At 42.9% G+C, this 13,705-nt stretch overlaps 1 protein-coding gene across 1 annotated transcript; it reads right to left on the bottom strand.

Moving 5' to 3' along the window:
• Positions 1-237: 237 nt before the first annotated feature.
• Positions 238-8,235, bottom strand: LOC309837919 (leucine-rich repeat-containing protein 37A-like; the record flags this gene model as incomplete). Its single annotated transcript, XM_082678799.1, has 6 exons — positions 238-456; positions 566-708; positions 790-832; positions 2,372-2,421; positions 7,300-7,404; positions 7,828-8,235. 6 exons carry the CDS (start codon positions 8,233-8,235, stop codon positions 354-356), a joined length of 852 nt encoding a protein of 283 aa, XP_082534925.1. The 3' UTR covers positions 238-353.
• Between the last annotated feature and the right edge of the window lie 5,470 nt (positions 8,236-13,705).

Genomic DNA, 13,705 nt, shown 5'->3' with positions numbered 1-13,705 from the left:
GGTATGTTTTCCAGTTCCCAGGGACGGATGATACTGGGGAAACAAGGGAGGGAAGCCCCTCTTCATCCTTCTACTCATCCTCCTTTGCCCACATTTCCCCTTGTGGAAGTACTGGCTACCATGAGGGATTCTAGTTTCAGCCCTGCTTCTTCTTGCAGGCCCTTGATATTGGTATATAAATATTCAACTATTTACATTTTAATTCCTTTACCACATGGTTAAACTTGGTTATGAATTTATACATTTTAATATCAGAAAAATAAGTATTTTTACAGGCTATGCTGAGAAGCCAATATGAGAAGCCATTTTAAGAAGAAAATAACATTTGCAGGTGGCTTGAGTCAGAACAGGGCTCACTCTGTGGCAGTCTCGTGTGCTGTCTCACTTTCCTCACCCGCCTCTTCATCAATCCAATATGCAGCCAGAAGCTTCTCTTCTGGGGCTTTGATGACTTCCCTGGGGTAAGAAGAGTAATGCCAAGGCTTTTAATTTTGAAAAGAACAATTATAATTTTCATTATTTCCTCATTTTAGATGAGAATTTTAAATTGTCCCCTATCATTTACCCTGCATCCTTATAGAATATCTCATCCTCATCAGAAGACTCCCTGTCGTGTAGCTTTTGTGCCATGTTTTCCATGCATGTGGCGTTGAGGGGCCTATAGGTATCCTTAAGCCAAAGTGGCCGCCTTCTCCCGAAATCGCCCTCCTAGAACACAGAAAGGGAAGTATTAATTCTGCATCTCCCCTGCTTTCTCTGGCCACAGTACTTTACCCTCCTCAAATTTACCTGACTCTCACTTTCCCCTGAGCTTCTCTTACGCCGCAGAAATCTAAAAAAGCCCCTCGGAGGAAAACACACACAGTTAGTGTCACGTGTCATTTTTCACCTCTCTCACAATGTGTTATCTCTGGTCTGTCTTATTAGGACTAAACGGGTACCTCAGTCCATAATCACAATGAGCAAAAATCACCACAGACCCGGGATCTTGAAATTCATTCCATGCACGCTGGCCTTCCAGAAGTTCTCTGTGTCTGTCCAAAGTGGACCCCCAGTGTCTCCGGGGAGACCACTTCACCACAGACCCGGGATCTTGAAATTCATTCCATGCACGCTGGCCTTCCAGAAGTTCTCTGTGTCTGTCCAAAGTGGACCCCCAGTGTCTCCGGGGAGACCACTGCATGTGGCTTAGCATGGAGTATAGGCAGGATTTTCAGCCCCGTTCACCTTTCCTGGCCCTTGGCCAAGTGCCCTTGTGCGGTGAAAACACTGCACGACGGCGCTGGGCAGAAACACGTTACTCTCTAGATGCGCTTCACACCAGTCCGCTTCGCACTTAGTCGCACATGCAGCATTTGCTGGGGGTGTGGGTGTGGGGAGAAGGTGCTTTTATTTTCCTGGCTGCTCTATCCTATAAGTTGAATCACACCAAGTAAACATGTGAACCCAACAAGCAAAGTTATCTATAGCTCTCTGACTTTCATACTGCAGGGTAGCACTGAGGTGTCAGTGAATTGTGAAATCGGTTTAAAGGCCATGACCAGCAGGGAAACACAAAATACTCTTTCTGAATACAAATAGAACAGAAAAAAAAAATCTGAGTGCACAGTAAGTTTGTTTCAGAAACTACTTTTGTCCATATAGTATGTGTCTACTGAATTGTGACAGAAAACCTAGCTCACAAAACAAAAAAACAAACAAACAAAAAAACCTAGCTCACAGCCCAAGCACAGTGTGATCAGTAGAGAAGTCCTCAGTGGACAGGGACCATCTTCTTTTTCATAATCACTAGCAGTATGACCATGGGGCAAGATATTTTCCCTTTCTTTTTCTCCAGTTCCTTATTCTAAAAGGAAGAGACAAACTACAGTCTAAAGTTTCTCCCGGTTAAAATTCTATGAGGTTGGGATAAAGGGAATAGAGAGTAGGGGCCTGAAAAACAGTAGGATGAGAAGGGAAGTTTTCTTGCCACTTTACAGAAGGGGCTCATATGTTCTACCTTTCGTCAGCTTTGAGTGAGGCCAGCCCCTAAATCCCCAACCATGTGGCCCTCCCAACCCCAGAGCCTCCTAGAAGGCCTCTGGCCTGGCCTGATGCCTAGGAACCAGGCGTCAGGCCAGCAGGAACAGGTACAACCAAAACCCCTCCCCGTCCACCCTCTTTCCTTAAAGGACTAGTGAAAGCAGATGAATCTGTGCCAGTCCTGTTCTAACTCAGCTTGGGCTGGGGAGCTAATTCTGCTGATTTCTAAATTAGGTTAAACCATTAGGGTAATTAAACATTCTTCCTGCCTTTGGTGAGGAAATTGAAATAGATGAGTTCTATGTTTTCCTCTAGTTGTAAAATTCTGCTTTCAAAGACCAATATTTACCTTCTGCTTCTTTTTTTATCCTCCTCATTTGCAATTCTATGAGAATAAATCTGTTTTGAAAGAAAACATGATCATGATTAGCCATTACAACTATTTCCAAATCCTTATTCATTCCTTTTTACTTTAAATCTTATCTACCCAGTGAGAATGATAACTTTTATAAGGAAAGGAATTCTACCCTGTTTAAAATTCCTTTGACTCTTCCACAGTACCTAACTTAGGGTCTTGCATGCAGCCAGCGATATATTTCATTGACTGTTTTAGATAACGTTCAACAGATAATTCCTTATAAAAATTCTTAGAAGTAGGAAAAGAAAATAAAAGTATCTGGCAGAAACCTAAGCATTGTTTTAAAGTCAAGAACAAGAGTAGGATGCCCAATAATTACTGCTACTATTGATCATTGTGGAGGAGGTCTTAATCAGTACGATAAGAAAAACCAAGTATTGGAAATGAAGTATTGGAAAGCAAGAAACAAACGTATTTGCATATGAAACGAGGGACCTAAAAAGACCAAAAGAATCAACAGAAATTTTATTGGAAGTAACATGAGTAAGATAACTCCATACAAAATCAAGAGATCAACATATAAGCCTCAATAGCTTTCCCATATAACACAAATAACTAACGAAACAACAAAAGAAACATCCCATTTACTATATCCATAAAAATGCATAAAGTACCTAGGAATAAACTTAACCACAAATTTGTAAGACCTATGTGATGAAAATATTAAAACTTCTCAGAAGGACATGAAGAAGAAGTACTTACATGGCATGAGATACCATCCTCCTAGAATGTTGTAAAGACGTCAGTTCTCCTCAAATGAAACTACAAATTCAATGCAATCCACTTATAGCCAAAATAATTTTTAAATGAAACCTGGCCAGCTGACATTTGGGAGAGAATATATGTAAGAATAGTTATGAAATGTATGCAAAAGAAGGTCAAAGAGTAGGACCTTGCCCTACCAGATATAAAATATGTTACAGAGCAACTAGAATTAAGCAGTGTGATACTGGTACTGGTACAGGACAAGATAACTGGATCACAGAATACAGTCCAGATGAAGAGAGTATATTACGCCAGGGAAGAAAGAATAAACCATTCAGTGAAAGATTTGAAGAGAATTAGATCTTCATGTAGGGGGAAAAAGTTACATCCCCTACCTCAACCACACTAAAAAACAAATACAACGAATTCTAGACAGATTATAAAAGTACTTGAAGAAAATATTAGAGATGATTTTTTTTTTTTCGGTACGCGCGCCTCTCACTGTTGTGGCCTCTCCCGTTGCAGAGCACAGGCTCCGGACGCCCAGGCTCAGGGGCCATGGCTCACAGGCCCAGCCGCTCCTCGGCATGTGGGATCCTCGGGGCACGAACCCGTGTCCCCTGCATCGGCGGGCGGACTCTCAACCAGTGCGCCACCAGGGAAGCCCTAGAGATGATTTTTACGTCATGAGGTGACAAAGGCCTGGCTAACAAAACCCACCCCACCTGAGCCATGAGGAGAGGACAGGCAGATACGGTGGCAGACTATCAACACACCTCCTACTCTTCACAGCCCTTGCCCCACTTTCCCCTGGACTGTTTGTCGTCTTCTTGTTGACTCATGAAACTCTTGGGAGTTCCCTGGTGGTCCAGTGGTTAGGGCTTGGCTCTTTCACTGCTGTGGCCCGAGGTTCAATCCCTGGTCAGGGAACTAAGATCCCGCAAGCTGCACAGCATGGCCAAATCCCGCCACCTCCAAACAAACAAACAAACAAACAACTCTTCTTCATAGTAAAGAAATACTGGCTTTCATTGAATTTCAGGGTTTCGAATCTTTCCAGTGTTTTTGTCTCTAAGGAGACACGACAAAAGAGTGGAGTAGGGAGCACAAGCTTTGCAGTCGGGTGAAACTGGCTTCTGCTTTTGGTTTGGCCCCTGGGCCCTCACACTGATCTCCTTCATCGATGAAGGAGGGATAGTAATATCATCCTCACAGGACTGTGGGCATTAAATCAGACAATATATGGAAAACTCTTCATCTTACGCTTGGCATGAATCAGTGCTAAGCTGGTGTCACAGACAAGATGGTGGAATGTATCAAAGGCTCTGCTTGTGGCATCAGGCTCTGAAGGCTCTTTCCCACCATAAGATTATAAAAATATTGCTTTTATTTTCCTCTAATACCTTTATGTGGTCTTTCTTCACATTTATGGAAATACGTTTATTTAAGATGAAAAATGGGGATCTGCTATTATTTACCCCCAAGGAGTTAGGCAGCTATTCTATCACCATTTATTCATTTTCTTCCACTGATTGGAATATTGAAACATGACATTTCAAAAGTCTTAACAACACATGGGTCTACTGCTGGACTCTATGCTACTTCAAATAAATATTCGGCTGCATTATTCCTCACTGTGGAATTGACATAATGCCTCATCTCTGTTCCGTTGAACCCCATTATTGTCTACCATAGGAAGAACACTGCATGGCCCCTGTCCTCAAAAAGCTTATCACATAAGTGGGGAGAGGAAATAACGGTTAGGACTCCTCGCTTTCACTGCCGAGGGTACAGGTTCAATTCCTACTTGGGGAACGAAGATCCTGCAGGCCAAAACAAAACAAAACAAAACAAATGTAAGGTTAAACTACCTAGAAGTTAAAAACAATAAAAAGGGGACTTTCCTGAAATTCTAAAAAGGCAAGAGGCCATATGCCACCTGGAGATATAGAGGGTACAGTCTGGGCAATGGCCAATGACTAGCAAGCTGACCCCATGCCAGTCCCCAGCCTCCTGGCTCAGAAATCATACTCTTCCTCACCAAGAGAGAACTCACGTCTTCCTGTTGTGGCGGTCGCACTTTATCAATATCACAGGATTGATCAAAAATCAGAATGCCAAATTATTACTTGACAATGAGAAATACATCTCTTCTACACACAGGGCATCCGTGTCTGCACAATGAGAGAATTGCCTTCTGTGGAGACAGGCCTCCGTGGCACACTAAAGCACAATCACACGATCGGAGGCTACTTGGTGAGAACAGAATTAGAAAAGGAATCAGCTGAATCCAGAATTTAATGGGAAGGCCTGAGGTAGCTGGATCCGTTCATCTCCTCCACAGGCACAGCCTGGCTAGGGGGCCTGACTCGTCAGTTATGCTGCCTAAGGTGCCATCTCTACTCTCGGGCAATGTGAGGATGGGCACTGCCCATGCTGGTCTCTCCTCACCTTTTCTATGCTTTCACTACTGACCAACCCTCCTGCAGATAGACACATTTCTCGTTAGAAGTTAGTACATCATGTCAGGTTGTATTCAAGTCTGATAGGCCCGCAAGCCATTGGTCCTTACGGACCTCTGCTCAGCTCCATGATGTGCTAACTTTGGTGTTTCTCTCTTGGGGGGCTGCCTTTTAAAAAACTGCTTACCACTTTTGTGAGTTCTGAGGGGAGGGACCACTTTGCTATGGCCCCTAAGAAATGGTGACAAACCTCACAGGACTAGGATCAGGAGGGCTGCAGTATTCAGGGAAGGCTTTACGAAGACAGATATCTGAACTTGAGTTGGCTTTTCAGAGATTCATAGGACTTCCACAGGCAAAGCAAAATAAAGGAATTTTAGATGGGCAAAGGCACAGACCAAAGTAGGAATGGGTATGGTGTAACGAGCGTATAGTGAGGAGCCGCTTTGGCTGGAATGGAGGGAGGCCATTACAAGAGAAAAGGTAAATAAAGTAGGTTAGATTCGAAGGGTAGAATCAAGATTCTCAGCTTATTAAAACCACTCTTTTAATGTTAGCAACTGCCTGTGGGGAAAAGTAATAAACCATTGTGTAACCGAACAAAAGGTAAACAGGCTACCTCCAGGAATAGGCTACTATAAATATGACATACTTTAGGGTAGCCTGCTGCAGGATTTTACTTGCAGTGGTTTAATGGAACCTATCTACACAATTCCTAATACACCGGAGAAGAAAGATGCTAAGTAAACCTAAGGAATTGAAAAGATCACACTTTTATCGTTTAGGCATGTCCTTTTACCTCTCCCAGGGTGACTGATAGCTCCATGACTTTGGAGATCGTATATCTCTCATCATTTCAGCCAACAAGGAAAGAAATCAAAAGTAGAATGAGAGTGACTGCTGAGTACATCAAATCAGCATCGTTTTCTGAGTTGAAGGAATTTTACTATCATGTCAGCTCTGGCCTTCCTATAAACTTAACTTGTCAAAATAGTCCAATGGCTTGTTATCATGGATCCAATTCCATAGAGATTTCCTGGGAGTGGAGTTCCTTTAAAAATCCTGTGGGGACTTCCCTGGTGGCGCAGTGATTAAGAATCCGCCTGCCATGGGGCTTCCCTGGTGGCGCAGTGGTTGAGAGTCCGCCTGCCGATGCAGGGGACGCGGGTTCGTGCCCCGGTCCGGGAGGATCCCGCATGCCGCGGAGCGGCTGGGCCCGTGGGCCATGGCCGCTGAGCCTGCGCGTCCGGAGCCTGTGCTCCGCGGCGGGAGGGGCCACGGCAGTGAGAGGCCCGCGTACCGCAAAAAAAAAAAAAAAAAGAAATCCGCCTGCCAGTGCAGGGGACACGGGTTCGATCCTTGGTCTGGGAAGGTCCCACATGCTACGGAGCAACTAAGTCCGTGCGCCGCAACTCCTGAGCCTACGTGCCAAGAGCCCGTACTCGACAACAAGAGAAGCCACCTCAGTGAGAAGCCCATGAACTGCAATGAAGCCCCAACGCAGCCCCCCAGAGAAAAAACAAAAACAAAACAAAAATACAAAAAATCATCCTAGGAATATACTTTTCAAGAAAAGAACAAAGTGTATGTCAGTCCTTATGACTAAAGAGAAGAATCAAGTAGTAGTAGGTGGAAAGGTGGATTTCATTCTCAGCTTGTGAGTTCTGAATCTGAATTAAGTATTGTCCTTACCTCAACGAGACAGAGAATTGTAACCCAAATCGTCACTACTGCAGATATGGATATTGCCAAGATGAGTCTGTTCTTATAGCCATATGCTGGAACTTCTTTTGTGAGCTAAAAAAACAAATAACAACTTTTTAAAAACAAGGAGATAAAAGGGATGAAAACTGACTATTCTTAAACCTATTCTAAACGCTAGCTAACTATTCTTAAACTACTATAAAACCCAATCCTTTCAGGCGAGTAGCTTCTATAAGAACAAGCCAAATTTAATGTTGTTAATCTTATCATTAGCATTTTCTTCTACAATTTATTTATCTACACCTTATTTATCTTGTGTTATGCATTTTCTCGTCTTCCTTAGGAAGAGTGGCACACTGTTTAAATGAGCAAAGTGGGAGATCACTGTCTTAGCCCGTTTCATGGCTGAAGATAAGATAGAGACTAGGAGCCCGTGGCATTCCTGCTTGGGCACGTTAATGGCGTGTCCTAAACTGAGTAAAAGTCCAGGTCCCATGTGTCAGGGGTTACCATCACCTCACTTGACTCCTGCCCTTTCTGCTCACTCTGGGCTTCTGTGCTCTCACTGATATAGTTGTCAGCTTTCCACTGGTCCGTATCCCCCTCCGCTTCGGACACATTTACTTCTTGCTGCTTGCTGAGAAGCTTCATCAGGAGGCCTGTTCTAGAGATGAGGTTGGCACAGGCCAGCTGCACGTGGGTCTCCGAGCAGTTCATTTTTAAAGTCTGGATAACACGAGAAATGAGCCTTCGCACGTCACTGTTGGGGATGAGGGTCCGTAGCTGCTGGTTTAGCTGAGTTTCAACTTGATCACCCGGGGATGTGAGCCCTGGGAAAGCGAAGCCTGTGGGCTTAGAGGATAATTCAGTGCCCGTGTTGTGGTACTCCCATCGTGTTTGGTTGGTGTGTTGAACAGTTGGCATACTGTTGTCTGCAGCAACAGTAGAATGTGCAGTGGACACGTTCCTATGGGTAGTGTTTCCAGGGCCGGTTCCTCCTGGCAGAGTAGAGTTTCCTGTAGAAATAATTTCTTCAGAAACATTTTGTGCAGTATTGTTTCCTGAAGTAGTGTTTTCTGTAGAAGGGTCTGAAGGAGAAAATAATTCTGGAAAAGGCTTTTCCTGAGAAGTCACTTCTCCTGAAGATGAAACAGCCTCTCGTGGAGGGGAATTTATGAGACTCCTCAGTACAGAGAACGGAGGGCTTGCAAGCATCATTCTAGTGAGTGAACTTTTCTTTCTGAACTTTCCACTCCTTTTGCCTTTGGGTTTTCTGTGGACCCGATGAGACCTAATTTTATGGAAGATGTATTTTTTTCCAGAATGTGAGATTAGTTCGAAGTCCTTAATGTTTCTAGTTCTAGCCTTCGCATCCTCTAAAACATGAAGAGTGTTGGATAAGTCTTTTGATGTGCTTTTAACGTCAGATGGGGATTTTGGAGGGATGGAGGCAGAAGGCCTGCCCTTGAAGTACTGTTTCCGGGAAGAGGAGCCTGCTGCCTTGTGTTCCTTTATGAATGAAGACTCTGCATTGGAGGACTTTCCCACCAGCTTCCTGGGACTCTGCACCATGAGAAGCTGTTTCAGCTTTCTTGGGGATGGCCTCCTGAGCCTTCTTTCTTCAGCAGTGTTCGCCTCAGATGGCTGGGCATTCTGTTTCCCCCTGACGCTCTCATCTCCCACTGCTTTGAGGTGCATTTTCTGTATGCCCCTTGGGCCCTTGAGGACCCTGTTCACTCTCAGCAGCCTTTCCTCTGTACTCTCAGTGTTTGCGAGGCTGTCTTTCTGTGGTTGGGCAGTTTGCAATTTCTTTTGAAAGATGTAGCTTTTAAACGTGGCACCTGAAATGTTGGAACGCGTACACGTGGCAGGTTTTTCTTCCTTTTTAACCTCATCAATTTTTTCTTGAGTTTCTGCAGCTAACAAATTTTCCGCAAAATGGAGTTTCCTCAATTTGTTTTTATTAGTTGAAGTGTCGGGTACAGGTGTAACAGAAGGGCTCCTTGTACTGTTTTTCAAAAGGCCCTGCGGCATATCTCCATCTTTTGTATTCGAAAACAGAAGTTGAATGAATGGTAATAATGTTGCTTCCACATCTCCGAGATTTCCGTCTGAGGTATAAGGCAGTATGTCATTTAGTGTACTGATAATATCACTTTTATTCTTAAAGTCCAGCTGCTCATTCATGAAGCCTGACAAGCTGACAGCACTTTTATCTGACGACGCCCTCTCGGACTCAATAGTCAGCTCAGTGGTGGTGTTCTTTTTCCGGGCTTGTAACACCTTCATCAACGATCCTTCTGCATTCCCTATAGATGTTTCTTCATCTGTCAAAAAAGAAGGGACTGTTTTTGATCATTGAACACTGATGGGACAGCTTTTTGTCAGTCCACAGCCAAATAAATTAGGAATCAGTCAAAGTTTGAGTGCCACTGAGGAGTAAAAGAAACCCACACTTAAGCCTATGACTGGCAACAACAAAATGTGAAAAGATATCTCTTGAAAAAGTGGCTATGTACTCAGAAAATTCTGTAGCGTGAAATATAGTAACTATGTTCAGGATTGCTCCACTGGTTCCCAGGGGCCAGTACTCAGAAAAGGCAAGGCTGGAAGACAAATACTCCCCTACTCAGCTGGACTCTCTGCAGGTCTACCGTGACTCCTCCCATTCACATACCCCATCCTGTCCTGCCTCAGAGGCAGAGGAGTGTGAGGCTTCCCCTCTCCACCCCCTCAGTGTGCTTGTGTTCTTGCTGCTATCACAGATGACCACGACAGCAACCGCCGCTAACAGGTCGTCATCTGGACATGTCCTTCTCCACCCGCCCACCGAGTCCTTTGCTCAGTCCCTGCTTCCATATATCCCAGCGCCCATAACACAAGGATCTATACAGAAAAAACCACTATGTCTGCCCTGGCTCTTTGCTAAAATTTGGGCGGGATCTGGGGTATAAATTCAGAGATTTGCCAGATTATATGCCAATGTGGAATGTTCAACAAATCAATGGAATAATACTTGAGGTCTTCAACTGCAGAAGGGAACAAGCAACTTCTGTCAGATGGCTACTTTGCTTTCATTTCATTTTACTTCTAATGTTTCCAGCTTTACTTGGGGAACCGTCCAAAGCTTCTGACTGTGTGAAGGCAACGTGTACCATTGTGCAGGTGGGCTTCTCTTCCAAAAGGATTAAAAGTAGTTTTGGTGAGGGTCAGAGGAGGAGGGGAGGGTCATGAGAAAGGAGGAGCATGGGCTTGCAGAGAGCCCCAAACTGGGGACAGGAGATCGGGGCACTAGGGTCATAGCACTTAACACCTCTGATCTTGTTTTTTCTCACCTGTAAAAGGAGAGTAAAAATGCCTTTTCTGCCCACATCTGGGGGAGAAGGGAGTAATATAATTAGTAAAGTGTCTGGGGGAGTTCCCTGGTGGTCTGGTGGTTAGGACCCGGCACTTTCCCTGCTGTGGCCCGGGTAAAATCCCTGGTTTGGGGAACTAAGATCCCACAAGCTGTGTGGCACGGCCAGAAAAAAAAAAACCGTGTTGAAAAATCAGCAATATTGCCTTTATATAAGGTGCAAAGTGTTATTTGTATGATGTGGTCTAGATCACTGAAAGAGGCTTGTATTCAAGCTACCTGGGCATGAAAGTACATTTTGGAAGTCATCAAGTTAGTGCCAATAAATCTAATATATAGAAAAATAGTTGAAACCCCCTGAGTGTTTTGTGGATAGAAAAGCTTGAGATTCAGAGCAAGCTCAGAGCTAGACAGTCTAAGAATAAACTAGCTCTCCCGTCCATTAGAAGGGCTAGGTAGCAGCTTCTGGTTATGGAACCAGAAAATCTCAGGCTCCAAATAGGACATAAAACAGCATCACTTGTACTGTTTAAAAAATTGCAGAAACACACAAAATAAACAAAAATATATTTACACCTCTCCTATGAGACAAAGAGTACCTGAGACTTAATGTATATAAAATCAGTTTACAAAATGTGATGCGCTATATGAATAAGTTCTCATTTGCAGAGAGCACAGCATAGGATATGTGGTCATTAATGTGAATTCCCTTCCCCCTTCCATTCCTTTCTCTTGTTCCTTTATGTATGCGGATCAGCTACATTACTAAGCTAACAATGTACCTGAGCTATTATTAGCTTAATAATGTAACCAAGAATCTGATTTTTAGCAAGGGGGTAGCTCTTAGAATCTTAGGGAGCTGGAACTCTGAATGAATGAATTAAAACAATGCAATTACACCACTAATTTTAAAATTTATCATCATTGATTAAAAATAAACATTAAAAAATTAAATTAAAAATGTATTATCCCGCCATTGAGACTCACCACAAGGTGTCACGTCTGTCAGGCATTCACTGTCACAACGCAGCTTGACTGTCTTACAGGCAACCTCAATAGTATTTTTAAATTGGCAGAGGCAGCAGCCCATACGGCTAGGTAAGATCCTATAAATGGAAACACTGGTCATTAAAGTTGTGATAAAAGAGTTACTTGAGTAGGTAGAAGGGGGAGTCCAAGGCCCCCACAGACCAGTGCAAAAAGGAGTTCTTGGGGCTCATGGGCTGGAGAACAGGATAGGGGCCAGTTGGCCAATTGCTGCTCTTGACTGTTGTAAATAAATATAGAGGAGGAGAGAGGTGCCCAACAGAAGGATTAGGATGGCAGTAGGTATGGTATGCCTAGAAAAAAGGGAATAGGGATTAGAATTGGGGGACATTGATCTGTAATTTAATTCAGAAGTATCTCGTACCAACTCCAAAGCCTCACTTTGGGTTGAGAGTACACAGGAAGAAGGCAGACTTCTAAGAAGAGTCTGAATAAGGCCGCACTTTCTGGAGTCCCTTTCTCAGTTCCTATTTGTCAGTATAAGATATTAGAAATTATTCTAGTAATAAAAAAGCATCGTGTGGTTAAACAATAACAGATATCACATTGGCCAAATCTAGACAAATGGAACATTCCAAAGAATAACATGATCATTATAATAAGGTATAACATAGTTAATTTAGAAAAAAGCACATGAGTTCATAATGATACTCAAAATGAAAAGTGGGGAGCTCTTCTCTATAGAATCATGTCAGCTAATAAATGCAAAAGGAATGATAGATTAGGAAAGTGTCATTTTGCAAGTATCAATGTAATAATCGATTCAGACAAGGATTATCATTGATGCACAGTTGGGTGAAGAGTTGTTTGAAAGTAGGATCTCCACTGATCCCAAAGTATGGGACCTCATATTATTTATCAATTACCAAGGGGAAAAATAACTTCACAATGGAGAGATATGGAAGAAACCACCTTAATCAAGGGATCAGACTTAGCACTGGGCCACCTGAAGTGATGAAGTATGAAGAATACATCACCTATATAGTATTCTTCCCCAAAATATTTACTTTGAATCAAATGAGGAAACAGACAAATCCAGACTGTGGGGCAGTTTACAAGACAACTGGCTTAGACTCTTCAAAAATGCCAATGTCATAAAAGACAAAAAAAAAAAAAAAAGAATAGCAGGGAAATATTCTAGATTAAAGGAAACAAAGACATGACATGCAATGCCTAATCTTTAATTGGACCCTGTATAAAAATAAAACAGACTTAAAAAACATTATTGGCTACTGGCCAAGATGAAGTAACAAGGACCAATTTAACCTCCCACCTGAAACAATGAAAGCATCAGGCAGAACATATGAAACAACAGTTTTCAAGAAACTGGACCTCAGGCAATACAGTTCAGTGATCCCCAGGAGATGGAAAATAAATGAAGTGATACCTATAATAGCCCTAACTTACTTCTCTGAGAGTTTCCAGGTCATGGTACAGGGAAGAGAAGTCCAGGCTGAGACTGGTGGACTCCCTGACTGAGGAAATGGAGCTGAGAGTCTGGGAAAACCAAGGTAACTAGAGTTCACAAAGCAGAGTATGAGAGAGAAAAGAAGTGCACAGACAACGAACTCTGGGGATATGCAGAGGGATCTCTTGAGAATTCAACACAGTATTGGTCAGTACATTTGTGTGAGGAATTACTTGATGCCAGGAAAAGAACCACATGAAAGCATTAATAATAAGAATAACTGGTTATCACACAGGGTTGTAGGAATAGTACCTGTTCCTACAAGTCAGACTGGAAAACCTCATGATACTCAGAAAGGACTTGTCTCAGTAGTTGCAAATAATGAGCTCCAGACTAAAGGCTATGTGAACTGCTACCCAAAGAATCTTAACAGCTAGACTTAAAAGAATAAAATTGTTCTGAGTAACTTAATTTCAGACAAAACAAAGCCCAAGCATTTTACAGGAATATAAATATATATAGCACACAATAAACTAAACTCACAACATCTGTTATCATATGAAAAATTGCCAAGCATGCAAAGA

Source organism: Grampus griseus (genome assembly GCF_964374135.1).
Source record: "Grampus griseus genome assembly, chromosome: 20".
Lineage (NCBI taxonomy): Eukaryota > Metazoa > Chordata > Mammalia > Artiodactyla > Delphinidae > Grampus > Grampus griseus.
The sequence above is the reverse complement of the archived record's forward strand: the minus strand, read 5'-3'. Positions and strand labels throughout refer to the sequence as shown.